We start from the raw sequence: 24,268 nt of genomic DNA, 5'->3' as shown, positions 1-24,268 counted from the left end.
TAAATCAACCCTCAAGTGTTCCCTAATACACGACTATGCTACATATAGATTGATGAGGGATCAATCTTAAAATTGTGGTCTGTTATTTTTTGGAGCAAACAAAGGAATATCCCAAAACCCAAACACCCCCGTATATAAGATTATTCAAAAGTGAGGAAGATGCAGCTCCTTCAGCTATTTCCTACTGCTGGTAGCCTTAGCCTTTTTAAAGTTGGCTAGTTCTTCAATGAGCTTCCTCTCCTCACCACTCACCCGTTTCGGAATCTCAACTTGCACTCTCACTAGCTGGTCGCCCCTCATGTTAGGTTTGTTTAGAAGAGGCACACCTTTTTTCGCCATTACCAGTGTTGTGCCTGGCTGGGTACCAGATGGAATCTTTAGATCAACCATTCCGTCTACCGTGGGCACCTTCATTGTTGTCCCCAAAATTGCATCAATATAAGAAACTTTGCAAGTGTAGAGAATATTGGTGTCATCTCGCTTTAATACAGGATCTGGGAGAACTTCTAGTGTAACAAAAAGATCGCCTGGGTGTCCACCTCTCCTTCCTGCATTACCTTCAGACCGAACCCTTAGCCGGCTACCTGAATCTACACCAGGGGGGATTTTTAAGCTTATACGTTTCGATTTCCTCACACGTCCATCCCCACTACATGTGTTGCAAGGAGTAGATATCTCTCCAGTCCCACCGCAAGCAGAACATGTCATCACCTGCTGGAAGACACCCAGTGGAGTCCTTGCTGAGGAGACAACCTGCCCTTGCCCACCACAAGTATTACAAGTTGATGGTTTAGTCCCTGGTTTTGCACCTGATCCATCACAGGTACCACAGCTTTCAAGCCTACCAATTTCAATCTCTTTCTCAACCCCAAGTACAGCTTCTTTGAAATTCAAAACCAAATTATAGACCTGATCTTCGCCTTCAGTTGCGCTGTTCCGTGAACCTCTTCCTCCCACACCCATGCCCCCCATGCCACCCAGGCCATCGAATAATGATTCAAACAAATCAAAGGGATTGCTAAAATCCTATCAATGAGCAACAAGTAGTCAGAAATCTATGCATAGCATACGCAACAGCTTGTCTGAAACTTACCCCCATGCCCATGCCAGAACCTTCAAGTCCAGCCTCCCCATACCTATCATAGATGGAACGTTTCTCATAATCCGACAAAACCTATTGCAGAACATTCAACCAGCATAAGTACTTCGAGTATGTCTTGTTATATGAAAACTAAATGGTGCTTTCAATTTCATCAAGTAGGGAGAAAGGACAGTATTAAAAAAAGGAAAAAAGAAAAAAATCTACCTCATAGGCATTACTAATCTCTTTGAATTTCTGTTCAGCTCCAGGTTCTCTGCAAAAGAGGAAAGCAAGGGTGTTCATGAGAATCTCATATACTAATAAAACTAATGAACACTTATATAACAAGATATAACTTAAGCTTATAAGATTCAATTATTGACACTTAAACAGCTATCAAAATCCTCCCATTCACAGTTTCATAGAAAATATTCATCTGATTATGACTTTTGAATTTTCCTGTGTCCCCATCTATCCTGAATGTTTCTGATAAAATTCAGCAAGTAAAGGTTGGAAGTTTTCATTTGCTAGGATCCTTTACATTAGTCACATATCAAATAAAATATAAATTGATATAAGATCAGGTGATATGCGTTCTATAAACCCATGTAACAGTTCATCTTATACCCCAGTAATTCCTGATACAGCTCCCTCTAGTATCCAAACATTAACTTCCATTTTCTCATCTTTTTTCTACCCTTTTTTTAACTTGAAAATAATACAAACAGTATAGATTCTACACAAGTAACAACAGGTAAAACTAAAATCTGAAGTACTTAATCATCCGGTCTTGAGAAGTAACATAATCGCTCAAAGTATTACTGAACTAAAGACAACTAAGCTTTTTCTTTCTTTCTCAATAAGAAGCTAGAGAACAACTAAACTAGATACATAGTATTCAATAGCATCTTCCAGCAACAAGACCAAAATAAACGGCAAAGTATCTTAGAGTTCGAGAAATACTTACTTGTTCACATCAGGATGGCAACTCCTTGCAAGTTTTCGATAAGCTAAACAAGAAAAATTAAATAATCAGCAACACAACACAAATTTTCAACACTTCCAATTTTTTTAACACAGAATGAATTGTGATTTATAATTAGTGAGGTTTTAAGTGATAGCCAATCTTCAGTAGTACATAGGCCACATCCAAGGATATTAACATAATTGCTCTTGTCTATCTTCATGCAAAGGAAACAATAAAAGGAATTGAAGTTGCTCATGGTGAAGCAAAGTAAATAGGAAATGGCCTGTTCAGAGGTGGTAGAACTACTACCGAGCCAAGCCAAACCAATGGGGAAAGAAAAATATTAATATTGACGAACAAATTAAGAAACATTTATTAAGTATAGAGGATAGGGCTACCATCACTAATGCTAAAAAATTTATGTTTTTCTTTTTCTTTTTCTGTACATTAAAATTTACTCACTCTTTCAGAAAAGGTCAAAAAGCAAACCTTCCCCCAGAATGTGCCAAAACTGGGAGCAGTTATGGAAAATAAACTTGCATTTGTTTTTTTTCTTTTGTGTCACACATTCACCATACTGACAGCTTTCTGAAAAATGTAATTTTTTAAATTTTTTAAAAAAAAAAAAAAAAGAACACCAACAGAATCATTAGTATTTTGTCTAATGTTCATAGAGAAAGTTCAGCAAAGCAGGTTCTTCTGCTTGTCCTTCTGCTTGACGCCAACACCCCTGTTCAATTGCGCTCATTGAAGCAGTTGTGGGAAATCATAAAGATGGATTTGAGTTTTCTCATGTTACAAATTCGTCAAACAGAGAACAGCTCTCTGAAAATTTTTCCACAAAGGAAAGAATCATTAATGTTTAACTATGTCCAGAGAGAAAGTTCAACAAGGCTTGTCCGTCCTTCTTACACTCCGTCGTCAATCAATATCCCTGTACAATTGTGAACCACTTCTGATTCACCCATCAGTTATTCCGGGGATCAAAACCAGTGCCTTCATCCTGTTTCTCAACTAATCCTTCATCTTTGTTTACCGTCTTTGTAAATTTCGCACATTAAAAGTAGTATGGAAAATTAAGTGGAAAATAGATTTTTTTTTATAGACATGTTTTACCATAACTGCAAAAGATCCATCCAACTCCAATATCCTCTGAACTCTTTGTGTTTTGTGTTAAAACTCCCCATCGTTCTCATAGTTTTTGCATCAGAGACTACTCAAGTTCCCCTACCTATCAAGCAAAGAAAAAAGGAGACTACTCAAGTTCCTATTCGGTTAATACTCCAAATTCTCCACTTACATGTCATCCAAAGTAACCATCACTTAAAGCTCAATAAGGTCAAAGTCTTTTGTAATTATTTCATGGTGAAAATTTAAAATTTTAACAAATATTTTACCCAAAAAAAACAGAGATAGCTTCGAGAGGGAAGGTTTTGAAATCCATTCAAGAAGATAAAAGTACCTTTAAAGGAAACAAGATAATCACATTACACATTTATATAACAAGTATCTAATGTTCATCATCAGCTTCAAATTCAGTAAATTATGCACCACTACTCATGAGCAGAGTGTTGGCCAATTAAGAACTCACACGTTCAGACGATGAAAGTAGCAGAAATGAGGATGCTTAGTTGGATGTATGGGTATATTAGGCATGATAAGATTAGGAACGAAGATATACAGGACAAGGTGGGAGTTGCCTCCATGGAGGACAAAATGCAGGAAGCGAGGTTTGATGGTAGGCTATAATTGCGTGTTTTAGTTGCTTATCGCACTCTAATTTACTACACTTTAATTGTGTTTGAGAGTTAATCGCTAGTGTTATGCACTAATTGTGTATTTTATGCCTTATAGGAGTGATCCCGAGCTATGTGGATGTTATGGGATGAATTCACGCCATTTTGGAGCGTTGAAGTTTGAGTAAAAGCCCAAGGATTAAGTTGGGATCGAGTTCGGGGATCAACGGACACTAGCGCATTCAAAGAGAGAAACGAAGAATCGAGTCGGGCGTCACCCAGGTGCGCGAGCGCGCACTGGGCGCGCATGTGAGGCAGTGGACCACGCAAAATGCACGGCCAAATGCGCGAGCAGGTCCCCAGGTGCGCGGCCGCGCACGTCCTGTCCGAGAAAAGTCCTATTACGCGTAGGAGAAGGTGTGTTCGTTTGGGCCCAAACCTACTTGATATATATACATGGAAAAACGGTATTTTGAGAACTTTTGACATACTTTAAACCTAAGGAGGCTAAGGAGAAATGGGAGAAGCAAGAGCACAAGGATTTCATCCTTCAATCCTCAATCAAGACAAGGGCTTGAACTGTTTTATGTTTTCCTTTAACTTAACTTTATTTGTGATGAATTACTCTATATCTATGGAGTAGTTCTCTTTAGGGATTGATGGATTTGGTGTTTTGAGAATGGTTTGTGGATATTAACTCGAGTTTTTATGTATTGAATTGTTTTGGGTATTTTAATTGTTGCATATATATTCACATGTTTATGTAATCGAAAGAGGCGTAACTTGTGATGTTTTTGCATTATCTTGTTGGTTGAATTCATTGGTTCTTCTTAGTAATCGAAAGAGGCTAGTTGAATTATTGTTTAGACCTAGTTAGGGGAATAATCGAAAGAGGTTCTCTTACAAACCAATCCACTACGAATTCTTGCATATCTTCACCGAGCTTAACTTAGTTCATATTGTGAGGTTGAGACTTAATCGAGAGAAGAGTTTCTACTGAACATTCGAACTAATAATAGAGTGAATTCGAGAGACTCACTTGAACCTTAGATGTGAATTAACTAGAGTTAAATCCCAGACAAGTATCCATTGATATCTTCTTTGCTTACTCTTGTTGCAATTGTCATTAGCCAATAGTTTAGACTCTTAGTTAATTTTAGTTTTAATCACATAAATCTCAATTGTTGATCATCTTGGATAGCAATCAAGCTATAAACTACGAAAATACTGTTTAACTCCAATCCCTGTGAATACGATATTATATTATACTATATTCGACTAGCGAGCATATTTAAGTATGTGTTTTGCGTTCGTCAAGGTTGAAAGAATGGACCTTGGACCTAACTCAAACCCAAAAGCTAGCTTATGAGGTGAGGATTGCCCAAGACCATATAAGGAGACGAAGACACCAATTACCCACCAATGTGGGACACAACTCGACAAAGAGGAAGAGCACAAATGCGCCAGTGAAGAGGTGCGTGAAGTTGGCAGTAATAGGTCTAAGGAGAGGTAAAGGTAGACCGAGGAAAAATTAGGGAAAAGTGATTAGACATGACATGATAAATCTTCAGCCCACCGAGGACATGACCCTAGATAGGAGAGCATGGAGGTCGAAGATTAGGGTAAAAAGTTAGTAGGCAGTATAGTGATTTCTCTCTTTTCCGGAGGAAAGCATGGTTCTAGTTTAGAGCACCTTATTTGCTCCCTATTCTCCTTATCATTGTCATCATCATCATTATTATTATTATTATTATTATTATTATTATTATTATTATTATTATTCTATTGTTATCTTATTCTTCAATTTTATTACTACTATTGTTTCTTTTACCTTCGTTATCTTAATTTTTTTAATATTTTTCAGTATTTTCATCTTAACTTTTTTAAATCTTTAATTTTTCAAACATATTTTGAAAATACTTCTCTTGAGCAAAGGGTCTATCCAAAACAGTCTCTCTACCTTGCACAAGATAGAGGTAAGGTCTACGTACACCCCACCCTCCCCAGACCCCACTTGTGGGATCAAACTGGGTATGTTGTTTTTGTTGTTGTTATTCATGAGCTTACACTCTCAACAAATAAAGAGAATGGCAAAGATGGGTCTTTGTGCATTTCACCTAGAATGAATCTAGACTGGGAAATCAAAAGCATAAAATATAAATAAGAACAGAAGGCTTTACCCACCACTTTTTATCTCTGATTTGCTTGCATTTCTAGACACACCTAGGACATCATAGTAATCCTGCAAAACATGTAAATGTTTCACTATCCATATGCATTTAAAATGACAAACATAAGTAAATTTTGGGCCTATTATGACAGTAAAGTCCATTACAGAATAGAATCACATATTATCTTACTCTATCTGCCCTAACAATGAAACGAGCCCCTCTCCGGTGGCATCGATTCTTGTGCGACACTGGGCTGTAAAGTCCACGCAGGGATTCTTGACAAAAAAGTGTGGAATTTGGTGACACCAATGCCCTTGTCTTGCTTGAGGAACTGCATCAACAATAAAAGGGTTTGTAAGTGTGTGCATGCCATGGGTATGCTGCGTAGGTAATACAAGAGCTATCCCTCGGAGCAGAAAACATGTCAGTATTGGAGACTTCTTTAAGAGAAAAAGCATAAGATATTAAGAAATGAATAAACAACCCAACATTAAACAAGAAGTAGCACTTCAAATGTTCAACTATCCCCTCATGTCACAAACCTATACTAGCAAGTTATACACAAACAATTTAAAGACCACATACCAAAGTACATACTTATATGCATATAAAGAAATCACTTCTTCAACACATGATGCTTCATGTCATAATCTGAGAGCAACTCTATGTGCATCTCTGTCCAATGAATGTGCAAGAAATCAACATAGTACTGTTTATTTTGTGTATTATTCTTTGGATTGAATTGGATACCCGTTTCCTTTGTTTTTTGTACCCAAATTGTAGATGACAAAGAAATGGACCAGGACCTAACTCAACCTCAAAAGCTAGCTCATGAGGTAAGGATTGCCCAAAATCATAAAGAGAGACCAATTTCCCATCCTCACACTGATGTTGGAACTCAACATCCCCTCCATGATCAGGCCTGGACATTTGGAGCATGAACAATGCAAGATGGGAGCCCAACATTGGGTAAACAATGAATTGGGGACTCGCTCTGATACCATGATAAAGAAATAGACATTGTGTCTAACTCAACCCTAAGGCTAGCTCATGAGATGAGAATTGCCCAAGACCATACAAAAAGACCAATTTCCCATCCCAACACAGATGTGGGAACTCAGCATGTGAGAAATAGCACAGGAAAATATTATTAATATGCGTCTGAACTATTGATCATATGTACGGAGCTTGTTAGAGATGTAACTAATATGATAACCATTTGAGAGACTTGGTGAAAATATTTGCAAGTTGATTATTTGATTCACAAACTTTGTAACAATATCTTTTAAGAATATCTTTTCTCGACGAAGTGATAGTCAACCCGATCGAATATCTTCCTAATTTTGATTCAATTTCTTATATTTCTAAAATAGATTGAAGTTGCTAAGAATTTCGGAACATTTTAGAGTTTAAGGAAGCTCAATTGAGGTATGTTGGCTAAACTCTTCTCTTAGAATTGAATCCCGCGATATTCATGTAAATTATGTAAGTCCCGAGTGATTCATTATGAAACTGGCTATTCCGAGTAAGATTGGGTTGAAAGATATATGTTCAACAAGCATCCCAAATGCTTTATTCATGTTATGTTACCAATTGAGGATGTGTTAAAATATGGGATGTGCATTAATAATGTTTCGACTTTAAGTCAAGTTTAAATGAAAGCTATTATGCCAAATTTTGTGAAATATCTCTATGTGCCTTAGACTCTAAATTGCTCACATGTGTACTACACACCTTGATTTGAATTGTATTTGTTGTTGATGATGATAATGATGTTTAAAATTGATAAGGTGAGCATGAAATACTGAACATGGCCAACGTGCCAAGAATGATTTATAATTATGGGCACTAGTGCCAATGAAATGAAAAGATGTAAAAGTATTATGAAATGTGATGATTGATATAAGAAGGTTGATGTCTCAAATAAGACAACCTAGCCGATCGGGTCGTGATCGGACACCATACCGCACATATTCTTAAGGGTGGCAAGTGGGCCGGGCCGGGACCGGCCCCGGCCCGCGGGCTAAAACTGGCTGGGACCGTTAGGCCCGCTAGAGGTGGGCTCGTGCCGGTCTCGTGGGCCGGTTCTTAGCTAGGAACTGTTAGGACCGGGCCCGTTTGGCCCGCCAAGAGACCGGAATTGGACCGGTACCTTGGCGGGCCAAACGGGCCCAACGGATATTTTTTTGTTAAAAAAAGAGTCGTTTGACTTTTGAAAAAAAGAACTGTTGGGGTTTTAAAAAATAGCCATTTAACCCCCCAACTTAGTTTTAACCCCAAACTTTTTATTATTACACTTTTTCCCTATTTTCTACTATAAATACCACCTCATTCTTTCATTTTCTTACAAAATCAATATCAATCTATCAAAATCTCTCTCTAATTTTATTCTATACTTGCTACAATTGTTTACTTTATCAAAACAAATAGTGAAAAAATTGTGAGGTTGCTACTATTACTTTATTCCAAAAAATAGTCAAAAAAATATTGAGGTTGTTATAATTTGTGAAAAAATTGTGAAGTTGGTGAATTAAAGTCTTCAAGTCTTCAACGATAATCAATCTTCAACAAGTTGTTCGTCAATTCGGGAATTAACACTGTTACCGGTGGTATTTTATATTATGATCCAAAAAAAGATCGGGAAGAATTGGCAAAAATGGTAACTGTTATGTGCTTACCCTATAGTTTTCCTTATGACCCTGTGTTTGTGCATTATATTAGAAATTTTTTTAATCCTACTTATAAAGGTTTTCCTCGCACAACCGTAAAGAGCGACATTTATAAATATAAGCATGAATATGAACAATATTTGCGCTATTTATTTACTCATATAAATTGTCGTGTTGCTATTACAACTGATATTGGTAGGAGTAACAACGACTGTGATTACCTTACTGTTACATGTCATTGGATTGATGAGGATTGGATAATGCAAAAGCGCATAATTGCTTATAGAATAATTGTTTCATGTCACACAGGGCAGTTTATTGCTAGCACAGTTACGGATATTTGTAGATATTTTTGCATTAGTGATAAAATAATGTCGGTTTCAATGGATAATGCTACTAATAACACAAATGTTATAGACTTGCTTACCACTACGCTAAATCCTGCATTTAGTAACATTTTTCATGTTAGATGTATTTGTCATATTTACCATTTAATTGTGGGTGATGGTATGAGAATTTTAAATATTCAAATTGAAAAAGTTAAAATGGCTCTTAACTGGCTTTTTCATTCAAACCGTAGAAGTAGACTTAGAGAATATTTTAAAAAATGCGATGATTGTGGCCTAAGAGAAAGAAATGTTCTTAAACCCTGTCCAACTAGATGGGATTACATGTATGAAAGTTTGGTTGTTGCAAATGAATATGGAAACCCTATAAACTCAACGTTTAATGCACATGTAAGTGATGATGACGATTACCTTACGAATGGGATTGGGCTAATGTTAAAATGCTTGTTGATATTTTAGAAAAATTTCATATTGCTACAAAAGAATTTTCTGGGCAATATTATCCTACTATTTCTAACTGTTTAGTTTATATTGCAGAACTTGCAAATTTGTTTGCTCATTTTTCACAGGGTGGGGAAATTTATCAACTTGCTATTGATTCTATGAGAAAAAAGTTTTAAAAAATATTTTTTCCCTATTCCCCCTATTTATGGTGTTGCTGCTTTGTTAAATCCTTGTATGAAATTAGGAGGTCCTCAATTTTGGTATGAAACTGTTTATAATGGTTTAGCAGTTGAAAATGATGAGTTGCCTAAACTTCCGGAAGCAATAGCCTCAATTAGAACAAATGCGGAAACTATTTATAATGCTTATCAAGTTGCATTAAATCATGTTAGACCAAAAGTTCCAACTTCTTCTTTTGATTCTCAATCTTCTAAAAGAACTGCGGGAGTAAGAGGACTTAGTGTTTGGGCGGGGTTTAGGGGTTCTTTTGGTTCTAGTAATAATGATTTTTCACAACTAAATGAGCTTGAAGTTTATTTGTCGCAGCAACTTGAGGAAGTGAATCCCGACGGCACCTTTAATATTTTGCAATGGTGGAAGGACAAAGAAAAACACTTTCCGGTTCTTTAAAGGATGGCCCGAGACATTTTAACTATTCAAGCTTCAACTGTGGCATCGGAGAGCGCTTTCAGTCAAGCAAGACTTCAAATCGATGATTATAGAGCGTCTATGAGGGAGAGTTTGGAAAAATCAGTACTATTCAGAGATTGGATCCGTTTGGAAAGAAGAAATTTTGGACTTGCTGAATCATAACCAGAGGTAGACGAAGCTTACGAAGAAATGCTAGTTGAACTTGCTGAGGATGTTGCTTCGCCCGACAATGGAAGCGGCGATGACCAAGTTACTTTTCCGCCACCACCAACGGAACTTCCTCCGAACCTTGAAGGATTTATGAAGTTTGTAAGAGATAGCATGTAACTTGTATGAACAAAAAATAGTATGTATTATGTAACTTGTATTTTGGCACATCTGATTAGTTCCTTTTTCTTCTCAATGGTGGTATTAGCACCTTGTTGTGCTCATTCCATAGGGGGGAGGAAGACTAAGAAAGATATTGCCATATTTTTTATTGCTACAATAAAATTACAAGGCATTGTTTTGAATATCTTTTTACAATATTTTTGTCTTTAAATTTGAATTAAAAAATTAGGTCACAATTCTATAATAAATTTACAAGGCATTGCCTTAGATATTTTTTTAACATCTTTTTGTCTCTAATTTCTATTTAATTTTTAAAAAAAAATTACTGCTTAGCCGTTGGGCCCATTTAGCCCGGGACCATGAGTTCGTTGGCACGGTCCCGGGCCGGTTCCTACAAAAAGCCCATTTAGCCCGTTTATTTAAGGACCGGAACCAGCCCGGAACCGCGGCCCGTTAGGCCCGTTTAGTGCCCGGCCCGGCCCACTTGCCACCTATACTTAATGTATTTAGTCATCTCACGGAACATCGAATTTGATGCAACATTAAGGGCAGTTTGATTATCACACATGTTCCATCTGACTGAATTTTTCAAATTTCAATTCTTTAAGTAACTTTTGATCCAAACTAGCTCACAAGTTGCCATAACCATTGCTTGGTATTCTACTTCTGCACTAGATAGAGCAATCACATTCTATATCTTGCTCTTCAAAGACATCAAATTACCGCCTACTAAAACACAATATCTAGACTTGAGCGTCTATCTTAAGGTGATCCTGCCCAATCATCATCTGTGCATCCAACGATCTGCTCATGGCCTCAATCCTCGAGCGGTAGTCCTTTGCAGTAGTCCTTTGCCTGGAGATGATTTTATATACCAAAGAATTTATATCCAAATGACTAGAGGGAGAGTCCATAAACTGACTTACAATACTCACATGAAAGAAAATGTCAAGTTTATTCACTGCGAGTGTAAGAACTAGAAAAATCTTCTATCATTGCTCTTGTTGTTTTTCAATACTAGCAGAAGTGGCATCAACTTCTCAAATTCTTCCATGACTACCTATACTTATCCCAAGTAGATATATCTAACTCCTGCTTCTTAAGTTTGTGATCCAAGATATCACATCATAAAAAGGAGATATGATTAGTGTTTAGGTGTGCGCAAGCTAGGCAGACGCCACGGTTATAAATAAAAAAAGATGTTATCAGTGCATAAAGAGCGAGTCTTTTCCAAAACTAAATCACATTTCTGGAATGGATGAAACAAGGGCATCAACTGAATCAATAGAGCGCCACAGGAGACTACACAATTGAGCATCAACATGCTACAAATTTAACATCAACCTTCTCCCACTGTGCTTAGGTATTTTCATCTCCCTCACTATCCTTTTTGGTTAAGTGATCTTGAACAACTTGATCAATGCACCAACCCAAATCAAGGAAGTCCAAGTTAGATAGTTTGAACTTCCCATTAAGGGTTTAGAAGTAATCATAACACTTGAATTCCAACTCTCATACATTTGGAACTAAAAGCACCAAATCCGAAAGACATGATTGGATGAAGGGAGTTCTAAGCAAATATTCACAAGGCTGCTAAAAAGTGGCTGGGGAGTTGTATGAACTGCTGTTGCACGACAAAATGACTTAAAAATAAATCTCAAGACTGTATATTGTTCAGGTGATACCACAGCAAACGGAAAGACCAAAGAAGCTGCCGAAATCGGAGATAAGTTGCTGAAGTGAAAATATGACCAGATCAGTAAGTCTGATTGTCGAAACTGCTTGAAAATGGGTAGGTTTAGGTTGGAATCACTAGGCGTATCTCAAGAACCAAGGATCAGAGGTTGAAGTCGCTGAAAAATTCGTCATACGCTTGGCGCGTTGATTTGACGCACTGCCGGAGAGACTATTGTTGCCGGCACATAAGGGCGTGAGAAGGGTCAGGAGCCGAAGGGGCTAACTGGGCTTTGCTCGCCGGAGCTTCCCGAACCTCGTGGTAGTATTGATTTTCGCAAAACACAGATAGAAACTGGTATTGACGCAGACAACCACATAGGTCACCGAAAAATTAAATGGTGACTGCAATTTTATTTCCAGAAGACGATGGTATTTTTGCAGTCATCTTCTCTCATCAATACTCTGAAAGCATGTGAGAAATAGCACAGAAAAATATTTTAAGATGCGTCTCAACTATACTTATACTTAAGATGTGTCTTACACTGAGCCTTTATACTTACATAGTACATACTACATATTTTCCAATGTGGGACACTAAATATAACAATATATACATGAACTATTTAACAGGTACTATAATATCTTATTTGGCATATTAAAACCTCCAGACTACATTTTCACATATTGCACCTACCCCTTATAGGACAAAACAATCCCCACAAAAGGGGGTTGCATACTGCTTGCTAATTACGTCCAGCCTATCTCTGCAAGTAAATCTTATCGGAACATTCAGCCTCCTCATATTTTCATTTAGGCTGCAATAATATTAGTTGTAAATTATTACTACCTGATATCATACAGATTACACTTGAAAATTTTAATCCCAACTGTAATGCTGAACCTTGTCTTAACGTAATGTTAGGATACAAGCATATGAAATTGCACTCACTGTCCTATTTATTGTAATATTCACAATCCTATCACCAAAATTCAATGGCATTATAATAGTATTATCCTGAGTTAATTAGTTGCAAACCAGATGACCCCTGTAAGCGATGGACATCAATAATGTTCCAAAAAGAGCATGAAAGACCAACTAAGTAATAACTTTTTAACCCCCACCGGGGGAGGGGAGGACCAGCTTTCATTTTTAACACAACCTGTTATTAAAGATTGCATCTTTTTGTGGAGAAAAGATGTTCTAGTTTCATATTTAATTATGTTGTTGGAGGCCAACATGGTTCAATGGCTAGTCAAAGTGTTCAGAACTTACATGGAAGTCTGATTTTTCTTCTTTTTATCTTTTCTGTTTTTAACACTAACATAGGTATGCCAAGGATGAGAGAAAATATCCAGCAAGCGTCTAAATCCATGATGTGAACACTACCAAACACACTGCAAATGAATGACTTCACAACCTATGCAGAGTTTGAGATGTCGAAAAGATTATATTACTAAACTTTGGAGCATAAAATGAAGATACATATACAGATGAAGTTCAGTCGCCACAGCAGGCTCACCAAAATGGAGATGTTGAAAATTTACTAGCAACCGATAATTTTGTTAGAAACTGAGGTTGACCTCTCCACGTGCTTCCACACGGTACGATTGCCATTCAATATACTGCAAGTACATGAAGAAATATGAGCTATGAAATTATTGTAGACTTAATTTCAAATGAACAGAACACTGAAATATCCACAAAATTCAATATTACTATAGAGCCCAGTAAATGAAAACAATTGGTAAACAAAGAAAAGGCCAATACAGAGAGGGTGCATTTGGTATGAAAGTTTGGGGTCAACATATACAAGGTGCAAGATAAAGCATTAAGATAGTGTTTTGACAATATATTTGAGAATTATTACCAGTTGACAATGAAGTCTAAGTGTTCATCTATGGAATAAGAGCTGCGATATTTTCAAAGGAAAATGCTTGCATTCATAAGGGAGGAAAGTCATCTTCCTCCTTCTGGCGAAGAAAATATTTTCTACAATTTAAGGTAAACCAAACACCATAAAACATGAAAAACACCTTAAATGTTGATTAAAGCAAGTGATATGGGTGTAAGAGTTAAGAGTACTTATAAACTGTTTACCCGAAAAATGGATAGAGTTGAATTTATACGTAGTTCCAAGGATATGTGGCGCAACTTAATACAAATTGTAAGGATAAATAGAAATATAAATATGGACTACAAAGAATGCGAAATAGATAAGGTTGTAAAGAAAATGAATCTTAGGACTCAACAAGTAGAATCAATTTAAGAAGCCTGAAAGAACGATTCTTTACTATGGGAGAATATAGTGTTTTTATTACAATGTAAGCCTGAAAAAACTTCCTTTTTCATAAATGATAACCATGCCCTTTATAGTAGAGGGACCTTGCTCTAAGCATAATAAAAAAATACTCTGTGGGAGACCCATGATAAATCAGTTTTTCCACAATTTCTGCCAAGATTCTCGCTAGTGGGATTGCAACGGCTTTTGTCTGTGAGCTCGATCTTGCCTCGAGCCCTCGATCTTGGTTTGAGCTCGATTCTGACTCGAACTCTCGATCTTGGCTCGAGCTCGATTCTGACTCGAGCTCTCGAATTGATTCGGGGTCAATGTTGGTTGGTTTCTGGATCATAAGCATGATAGCTTTACTATGCATCATAGTTTGATTTGGATTCGAGCTCGATAACGATGTCGAACTCGACATGGATCGGCCCCTCGGGTTCGAGGCTTGTTTGTTCCATCTTCGGAGTCTCACTTCGATCGATCATCGTTCGAACGTACGAAGGCCGAAATCTATTTCGACCGTATACAGATAGTCCCCTCGTTTTTCAGGAAGAATGTGGTGAAAAACGATATGATTTTTTTAACGGCTCGATCGGATTATAACCTGACGTCCCTATCGGGCTCGATCATGACGCATGTGATAGTTGTCCCGTCGGTTTAGTCTTTCAAGGCATTTAATGCATGTCAGACGGTGGTCGGGCACCGTTGATACTGAACCGTCATCGCTTAAGCCTATAAATAACCCTTCCTCTTACCATTTACCACTTTTACGTCTTCAATCTTCCAAATTTCCCAAAGTCCTTTTTCGTATTTTCTGATTTACCCGCAAATCTGTGATTTCCCAAAAGCCCCTCTTAAATTCTACCAAATCTTTGTCACTTTCTTCTATTCCTCACCTTTGAATTCGAAAATGGCGAAAACATCACAAACCATTCCTCAAAAAGAGAAGGCTTCATCTTCAGTGTGCCGTCGATGAGACACCGGCAGAACCACGGCCTGAGGAGTGCGTTCCCGGGGAGTGTGTTCTTACTTCTGATTTTAAGGAGGCTCATCGGTCCCTGGCCGGTGTGAGCCGGTATCGAGGTACATGTGTTCGATAACCGAGAAGCACCTCAAACAGCTAAAGAAGGATTGCAGTTGGGGTGAAAAAGAAATAATAATTCCTACTCCTGACGAAGATATCACTTCTTACATGAAAGGGTTTTTGAATGTGTATACTTACCCTTTCACTTTAGGTCTCCTCGATTACGTTATTATTGACTTCTGTCGTCAATACCAGATAACCCTAGGCCAGGTCCATCCTTCTTTTTGGCGGATCGTTATCCTAATCCGATATTTTGTGAGCAAAATCGAGGGGATGCCGTTCACCCTCGACCATCTTATCCGATTGTACCGTCCTCGACTTTTTCGAGGAAGGTTAATAAAACTTCAGCGTCGGGCTACCAAGGCTCTGTTCTCGAGTATTGACGAGGACAGGGATCGGGGTTGGATGGGCAGGTTCGTTCGAGTGAGGACTTCGGACCTGATTCCGGTTGAAAAGATGCCATTTCCCGAGGAGTGGAATATGAAACGTAAGTGTGATCCTGCCGTTACTTCTACTTTGTTCTTTCATTTCTTCTCTCATCGACACTCCTCCTTTTGTGATGTAGCGGTTCCCTGGATGCCCGGAGCAGTTCCTGATCTCAAGAACTGGGTACGAGCTCTTGTTTCGACCTCCACATACGTCGAGCGCTCATGGCGTGATTTGTCAAAGGGTCGGTGGGAGGCCAAAAATCATGGTAAGCCCCTTCCTCGTACTCTATGATAATTCGAACGAGGTGGTTTCCAAATATTAAGATTTTCCATATGCAGGTTTGGGTAAAGACGCGGTTTTGAGACCCTTGTCCAACGAGGAAGAAATCTTGGCCTCTGTCCCAAAGCCGGTGAAGGGAAATAAAAGAAAAAGAGCCTCCGTTCCCGAAGATCCAAAACCGAAGAAGAGGACAGCTCGTAAGCCGAACAAGAATGTCATTACTTTGACCGTGGAATCAGTTCTGCGTCTAAGGGATGAAGATGATGAAGAAGAAGAAAACGATGGGTCCACGCTGGCGGCCCGAACGAAGAGAACCACCGATGCCCCATCGGCAGCTGGATCGATGATGCTTCATGAGGCTCCGCCTCGAACTGAGGATATACCGGAGAAAGATTCGGGTGGAGTCCCCGAATTATCGGAGATCGAAGACGCATCTCATCGGAGCCAACGGATGGGGGATATGACTGAAGGGGCCCTCGAATCCCTTCGAACCGAAGAGAATGCTCCGGGCGATTCATTTGGGGCAGCAGCAATCGAAGATTCGCCTACCTTTCCCGTTTTTTCCGCAGGGGTGATTCGGGAAGCCCAAGCTCTGGGGGCCCTCGATTTAGACAGGCCTCACGATGGAAAGGATCCCTTTCGTGACCTGTTTACCGGTATCGAGGACGTTGCCGGTACTGGTGATGAATAGGATCTTTTTCAAGGGGTGTGGTAGGCTTTGAATCAGGTAAGCTTTAAAATTATTTTGTCGGTACTACCTTTATGTTTACTTTTTGTTAACTTCGTTTCTTGTTTCTTTGTAGGCAGCGGCAGTTCATCGAGAAGCATGTTCTCGGTCCCAAAACGAGCTGCGTCGATACGAGACCGACCTTCAACGGGTTACTGATGAGAGGAACTCCCTAATACTTCTCTTAGGGCAGAGAGAAGAGGAAATAAAAGACCTCCGAGATGAGTTGGCCAAGGCTTATCGAGATCAGACCGATTTGTCTGAGCAGGTAATGATACTTTTGAAAGCCTATGGGCTTGATACCGGAACGATGGCTAACTTTTCGATCTCACAGCTGCAGCAAAAAATCGAGATGATCGGGAAGCTTCGTGAGGAGGTCGACGTGATAAAAGCGGAGTCTTTGCAGTGGAAAGAAGGTATGGACCGCTTTGCTGCAGAGAAAGAAACTACTCGAGCCCAGTTATCATCGGCCGAAACCCAACTTCAGAGAATGAAGGAAAAAGGCCTGGTTCAAGCAAGAAGAATAAAGGAGCTCGAGGCTCGGTTGGCCTCTGTACTTGCCAAGGCCGAATCTGATGCCGAAAAGGCAAAGGCCGATGCGGATGCACTCGTGGCCGTCTATCGGGCCGATGCTGAAGCTGCCCAGGTCCAAGCAAGAGAGGCAGCCGAGACCGCCAATACTCGAGCACATTGGGTCGCCGAACTTGCTAAGTGCCGATCTCGGAGGGAAACCCTCGAGGAGATCCATGCTCGTGGTTTCGATCTCGCTGAAGAAATAAAAAGGGCCAAAGAACTTGAAGCCGATATTGAAGCCCTGGTTTCCGATGGCGATGATGATGACAATGATGATGATGATGGGAGTGAGAGCGGATCCGAGGACGGGGGGGAGCCCGATAGAGAAGAGGCCGCTCCTCAGGATGACCAGGAAGCTTAGTCCTTAATTTTTACGTTGTAATCAATCATGTAGACTAATTTGTATATAGACAATTTTGCCGACTTGCTTCTATTTTGTGAAGACTTTATTCAAGCCTTATGAATGTTTTCATAAGGATTTAAACAACTTAATCAAATTTGGACTTCGTAGCCTCTATAATCGAGCGAGAACTTGAAGTGATGTAGCCCTTAAGCTTATTAGTTGAGTCAATGATTCGAGCTCGATGTAATGTAGCCCGTAGGCGTAACGGTCGAGTGAGTACTTGCTCGAACTAGAAATAAAGGTAGCCTGTAGGCGTAGTAGTCGAGTGAATGATTCGAACTCGATGTAATGCAGCCCGTAGGCGTAATGGTCGAGTGAGTGATTCGAACTCGAAGTAATGTAGCCCGTAGGCGTAATGGTCAAGTGAGTGCTTGCTCGAACTCGAAATAAAAGTAGCCCGTAGGCGTAGTAGTCGAGTGAATGATTCGAACTCGATGTAATATAGCCCGTAGGCGTAATGGTCGAGTGAGTGATTCGAACTCGAAGTAATGTAGCTCGTAGGCGTAATAGTCGAGTGAGTGCTTGCTCGAACTCGAAATAAAAGTAGCCCGTAGGCTTAGTCGTCGAGTGAATGATTCGAACTCGAAGTAATGTAGCCCGTAGGCGTAGTCGTCGAGTGAATGATTCGAACTCGAAGTAATGTAGCCCGTAGGCGTAATGGTCGAGTGAGTGCTTGCTCGAACTCGAAATAAAAGTAGCTCGTAGGCTTAGTAGTCGAGTGAATGATTCGAACTCGATGTAATGTAGCCCGTAGGCGTAATGGTCGAATTTATCTTGATTCTGTTTGCGTAATAAATCTCCAAATAGAGGAATTTTTCTTGGATATAAGATGTCGGTAAAGATAACTTTCTTTGCAAGTCACTATCCATGTGTTCATGTTTCGCACCTGGGTTCGGGCCAACTACATGAGCATAGTTCGTTTAGACCATTTGGCTCTTACAACTTTTCCTATTGGAAACCCGTTGTTGCAAAATAACTTTCTTGTATCAGAACTTGATACATTTGAGGGCTAATGCCCCCCCAGTATTCGAGGTCGATTGTAAAGAGGCCTCGGATACTGTTGTAAGTGCAGCACGATCATTGGTTGCCTTGTTAAAAACCTTGCCGAAAAACCCATTTGGGATAAAACCGGTCTAAGGGAAAAAGAGTGCAACGCGTGCTTTCAGATCTATGGCTTCGTATCGATGGATCCATCTTAGCTCCTGATCGGACTTCTGCAGGGGTCAGTTTTGAAATGTAAATGAATATGGAAGGGTCGTACCTTAGCAGTAGTATCGTTTTAGATGTGACACATTCCAATTGCTTGATAATTGTTTGCCGTTTATAATGCCGAGCTTGTATGAACCCTTTCCGACGTTCTCGAGAACCTGATATGGTCCTTCCTAGTCCGGTCCTAGTTTTCCTTCGTTCGGATTTCGGGTATTGAGGGTAACTTTCCTCAGCACCAAGTCCCCGGGCTTGAAATGGCGGAGCTTGGTTCTTCGATTATAATATCTTTCGATTCGTTGCTTTTGGGCGGCCAATTGGACGAGAGCAGCTTCTCGTTTTTCGTCCGATAATTCGAGGCTAGTGTTCATAGCCTTGTTATTTGATTCTTCTGTCGTGTATCGAAATCTGGTACTGGGTTCGCCGACTTCGACTGGTATCAATGCTTCGGACCCATATACTAAGGAGAACGGGGTTGCCCCCGTACTGGATTTTGACGTCGTTCGATATGCCCAAAGGACTTCGGGTAGGATTTTCTCCACTTTCCTTTAGCGTCGTTCAGCCTCTTTTTTAGGTTTTGAATGATAGTTTTGTTCATTGATTCGGCATGTCCGTTCCCACTGGGGTGATACGGTGTTGATAATATCCTTCTTATTTTGTGGTCTTCGAAGAATTTCGTCACTTTGCTGCCCACAAATTGTTTCCCATTGTCACATACTATTTCGGCGGGTATCCCGAATCGGCATACGATATGATCCCAGATAAAGTCTATAACTTCTCTCTCTTACTTTCTCGAACGCCTGTGCTTCAACCCATTTAGTGAAATAGTCAGTCATAAATAAAATGAATTTAACTTTACCTGGGGTCGATGGCAGAGGGCCGACGATATCCATTCCCCATTTCATGAATGGCCATGGGGATAGGACTGAGTGAAGTTGTTCTCCGGGTTGATGGATCATTGGTGCAAACCTTTGACATTTGTCACATTTTCGAACAAATTCCTTCGCATCTTTGCCCATATCGATCTAATAATACCCTGCCCTGATTATTTTTCGGACTAAAAGATCGGCACCGGAGTGATTCCCACAAGTGCCCTCGTGCACCTCACGTAAGATGTAATCGGTATCTCCTGAACCCAAACATACCGCCAATGGTCCATCGAATGTCCTTCGGTATAGCGTTCCATCTGAAGCCAACGTGAATCGAGCAGCTTTAGTCCGTAGGGCCCTTGAATCTTTAGGGTCCGATGGGAGCTTTCCGTTCTTTAAGTATTCAATATACTTATTTCTCCAATCTCAGGTTAAGCTCGTAGAATTTATCTCGACGTGACCTTCTTCGATCACGGATCTCGAGAGTTGAACAACAGTCCCCGAGCTCAAGTCACCTTGCTCGACCGATGATCCCAAATTCGCAAGTGCATCAGTCTCACTGTTTTGCTCTCGTGGAACATGCTGTAAAGTCCATTGATTGAAATGGTGCAAAGTGACATGTAGTTTGTCCAAATATCTTTGCATTCTATCTTCTCGAACTTCGAAGGTTCTGTTTACTTGACTTACTACCAACAAAGAGTCACATTTGGCTTCAATAACTTCTGCTCCCAAGTTTTTAGCTAGCTCGAGACCTGCAATCATGGCCTCATACTCGGCCTCGTTGTTAGTCAACCTGGTAGTTTTAATAGATTGCCTAATAGTGTTACCCATGGGTGGCTTTAAAACTATGCCTAGCCCGGACCCCTTCACGTTCGAAGCCCCGTCCGTAAAAAGAGTCCATACCCTCGATGACGTACCCGATTTCAAAAGGAGTTCTTTTTTGACTTCGGGTACGAGGGTCGGCGTGAAATCGGCCACGAAATCTGCTAAAATTTGAGACTTGATGGCCGTACGGGGTTGATATTCGATGTCGTACCCACTGAGTTCGATGGCCCATTTGGTGTCTTTGATGCGTCCGATAGCCGATACGATGGCGGATGCATCAATGCTAAAGTTATACTCCGATAACCGAGGTGCTTCCTTAGATCCGGCAAGCCTATCGAACCTACTTCTGTTCATCGGCCCCCAGGACCCTTGACCTCGATCATTTCTTTTGTTATTTTGCCTGAGGTTATGTCTCGATTCACTGACTCTGTGGCTTCCGTTGTACGGTTGGTATCGATCCCCGATCGGACCTCGTTCTCGATTAGTATCCCTTCGAACAGCAGGTTCAGACCCCAATTGATCATCTTCGACCCTAATTTTTGATTGGTACCGATTGTGCACGTCGGCCCACGTGATGGCTGGGTATTCAATCAGGTTATGCTTTAATCGCCGTGAAGCCGTCGAACTTCGTTCGTTCAAACCTTGAGTGAAAGCCTGAACAGCCCAATCGTCTGTGACTGGTGGTAAGTCCATTCGTTCCATTTGAAAACGAGATACGAACTCTCTCAGCATCTCGTTATCCTTTTGCCTTACCTTGAATAGGTCTGATTTCCTTGTTGCGACTTTTATGGCGCCGGCATGTGCTTTAACAAAAGAATCTGCTAACATGGCGAACGAGTCGATGGAAATTGGTGGTAGGTTGTGATACCAAATCATTGCCCCTTTCGAGAGGGTTTCTCCGAACTTTTTTAACAACACAGATTCGATTTCATCGTCTTCTAAATCATTGCCCTTGATGGCGCATGTGTAAGAAGTAACGTGCACGTTGGGATCGGTCGTTCCATTATATTTGAGAATTTCGGGCATACGGAATTTTTTGGGGATTGGTTTTGGGGCTGCGCTCGAGGGAAAAGGTTTTTGCACGAATTTTTTCGAATCCAACCTTTTATCATTGGTGGAACTCCCGGGATCTGATCGACCTTAGAGTTATAAGTTTCTACTTTTTTATCGTTGGCTTCGACTCGCTTTGTGAGTTCCTCGAGCAATTTAGCAATTTCGGGAGTAGTCCCCGATTCTTGCTCATTTGACTTCACTATGGCTGGCTCCGTTCTGTGGGTGATTACTCGAGGTGGATTGGGCTCCGGCCTGCTTTGTAGCTGGGTTTGGCTCTGCAACTGAGCTATTGCTGCCTGTTGGGCTTGCAACATTTCAAAAATCACAAGCAAGCTAACGCCGTTTTCCTCGACGTTGTGGGTATCTCGAGCCGCAGACCGAGTGCCACCATGGATGCTATTCTCGGGTTCAACATGTAGGTTCGCCTCAATGGCTATATGCGAATTGATATATATTGGCGCTCCGATTCGAGCTCCAACGGCGTTTACAAGTGGTCTTTCAATACCGGGTGTCAAGTTGTTGTTTTCGTCTTGAAGACTGGCCCCGTTGTCGATTGGTGAAGCCATTTGATTGATGGTTAGTCGTAGCTAATCCGAAATCCAAGATATGTTTGGAGACAAGCGCAAAACACAATGGCATGTTTTTTCAGATTCGTATCAAATAACCACCGTTATCCTTGGCCCCACGGTGGGCGCCAAACTGTTTACCCGAAAAATGGATAGAGTTGAATTTATACGTAGTTCCAAGGATATGTGGCGCAACTTAATACAAATTGTAAAGATAATAGAAATATAAATATGGACTGTAAAGAATGCGAAATAGATAAGGTTGTAAAGAAAATGAATCTTAGGACTCAACAAGTAGAATCAATTTAAGAAGCCTGAAAGAACAATTCTTTACTATGGGAGAATATAGCGTTTTTATTACAATGTAAGTCTGAAAAAACTTTCCTTTTCATAAATGATAACCATGCCCTTTATAGTAGAGGGACCTTGCTCTAAGCATAATAAAAAAATACTCAGTGGGAGACCCATGATAAATTAGCTTTTCCACAATTTCTGTCAAGATTCTCGCTAGTGGGATTGCAACGGCTTTTGTCTGTGAGCTCGATCTTGGTTTGAGCCCGATTCTGACTCGAGCTCTCGATCTTGGCTCGAGCTCGATTCTGACTCGAGCTCTCGAATTGATTCGGGGTCAATGTTGGTTGGTTCCCGGATCATAAGCATGATAGCTTTACTCTGCATCATAGTTCAATTTGGATTCGAGCTCGATAACGATGTCGAACTCGACATGGATCGGCCCCTCGGGTTCGAGGCTTGTTTGTTCCATCTTCGGAGTCTCACTTTGATCGATCATCGTTCGAACTCGATCGGACGCACGAAGGCCGAAATCTATTTCGACCGTATATTTGAGAATATATTTGAGAAAGATTACCGGTTGACAATGAAGTCTAAGTGTTCATCTATGGAATAAGAGTTGAGATATTTTCAAAGGAAAATGCTTGCATTCATAAGGGAGAAAAGTCATCTTCCTCCTTCTGGCGAAGAAAATATTTTCTACAATTTAAGGTAAACCAAACACCATAAAACATGAAAAACACCTTAAATGTTGATTAAAGCAAGTGATATGGGCGTAAGAGTTAAGAGTACTTATAAACTTAAATGACTTCTGCCCATAAACCAGGAAATCATTTTTGACAATTAAAGAGAAACATTATCTCGAAAACATTTTCCACTATAAATAACTTTTAACGGAATCTCAAACTCATAAGATTGAAGCAGTTGAAAATCGACGGCAAACCTGGAAATGAATCTGGAGCAAGTTTTCTTCGGAAGTTGGGTAATATGAAGTGCGGAGCTACGCGGCGACGCTGAGCGGAGGTCGGAAACGGAACGAAGAAGCTCTGCAGGTCTCAGGAGAAAGAGCAAAGATGAGGCTTTAATGCGAAACATAAAACACTACCTATTATATCCAATGTTTATATATTTTCTGATGCAAAATGGCGCAAATGAATTAGGGAAAAGGTTCAAAATACCTTTTACTGTATATCGCTGCCCGACCTCATAAAATTAAAACAAAAATATCTCTCTACTATTAGGACAGTGAGGCAACCCATTTTAGCCCCTTCCCTCATTTCTTCTTCTCTTTCCACAGTCACTACTCCATCACCCAATTCTTTTCGGATTTTGTTATTGTATTCTAAATTATAAATTATAAGCTGCAAAAATACTAATTCATTACACCCATAATTAAGAACTTTAATAAGGTAAAATTGTATCATCTAAGCAACTAATGGACAGGCAGTTAACACTTATAACATAAGCATAAGGGCTTCTTTGTTCTCGCCGACTAAAGGAGATGCTTTCAATTCCACATACTTCGCAATCAAGAGTTTCAAATTATCATCTATAAAAATTAAAATACACAAACACCGACTTGTATTTTTGTGGGTTAGATAAAATTGT

General features: G+C 40.0%; 1 protein-coding gene across 1 annotated transcript; it reads right to left on the bottom strand.

Moving 5' to 3' along the window:
• LOC104110851 (chaperone protein dnaJ A7A, chloroplastic-like) lies at positions 1 to 24,268 on the bottom strand. Its single transcript, XM_070196867.1, has 9 exons — positions 23,839 to 24,268; positions 23,604 to 23,706; positions 13,594 to 13,696; positions 6,145 to 6,286; positions 5,969 to 6,026; positions 2,049 to 2,091; positions 1,307 to 1,355; positions 1,094 to 1,174; positions 1 to 1,026 (listed from the first exon to the last, which is right to left on the bottom strand). The coding sequence occupies exons 3-9, from the start codon at positions 13,686 to 13,688 to the stop codon at positions 175 to 177; spliced, it is 1,320 nt and encodes a 439-aa protein (XP_070052968.1). The 5' UTR covers positions 13,689 to 13,696; positions 23,604 to 23,706; positions 23,839 to 24,268; the 3' UTR covers positions 1 to 174.

This window comes from Nicotiana tomentosiformis, chromosome 3 (assembly GCF_000390325.3).
Source record: "Nicotiana tomentosiformis chromosome 3, ASM39032v3, whole genome shotgun sequence".
Taxonomy (NCBI): domain Eukaryota; kingdom Viridiplantae; phylum Streptophyta; class Magnoliopsida; order Solanales; family Solanaceae; genus Nicotiana; species Nicotiana tomentosiformis.
This window is presented reverse-complemented; position numbering and strand designations above follow the sequence as displayed.

Bases quoted from the DNA above. Each gene is read 5' to 3' on its own strand.
- LOC104110851 (XM_070196867.1), bottom strand. From the start codon at position 13,688: ATGGCAATCGTACCGTGTGGAAGCACGTGGAGAGGTCAACCTCAGTTT. The intron at 2,092-5,968 runs GTGGGTAAAGCC...TTTCTTGTTTAG, and splicing joins CAAATCAGAGATAAAAAGTG to CTTATCGAAAACTTGCAAGG. The intron at 1,175-1,306 runs GTAGATTTTTTT...GTTCTGCAATAG, and splicing joins AGATTAGTAATGCCTATGAG to GTTTTGTCGGATTATGAGAA.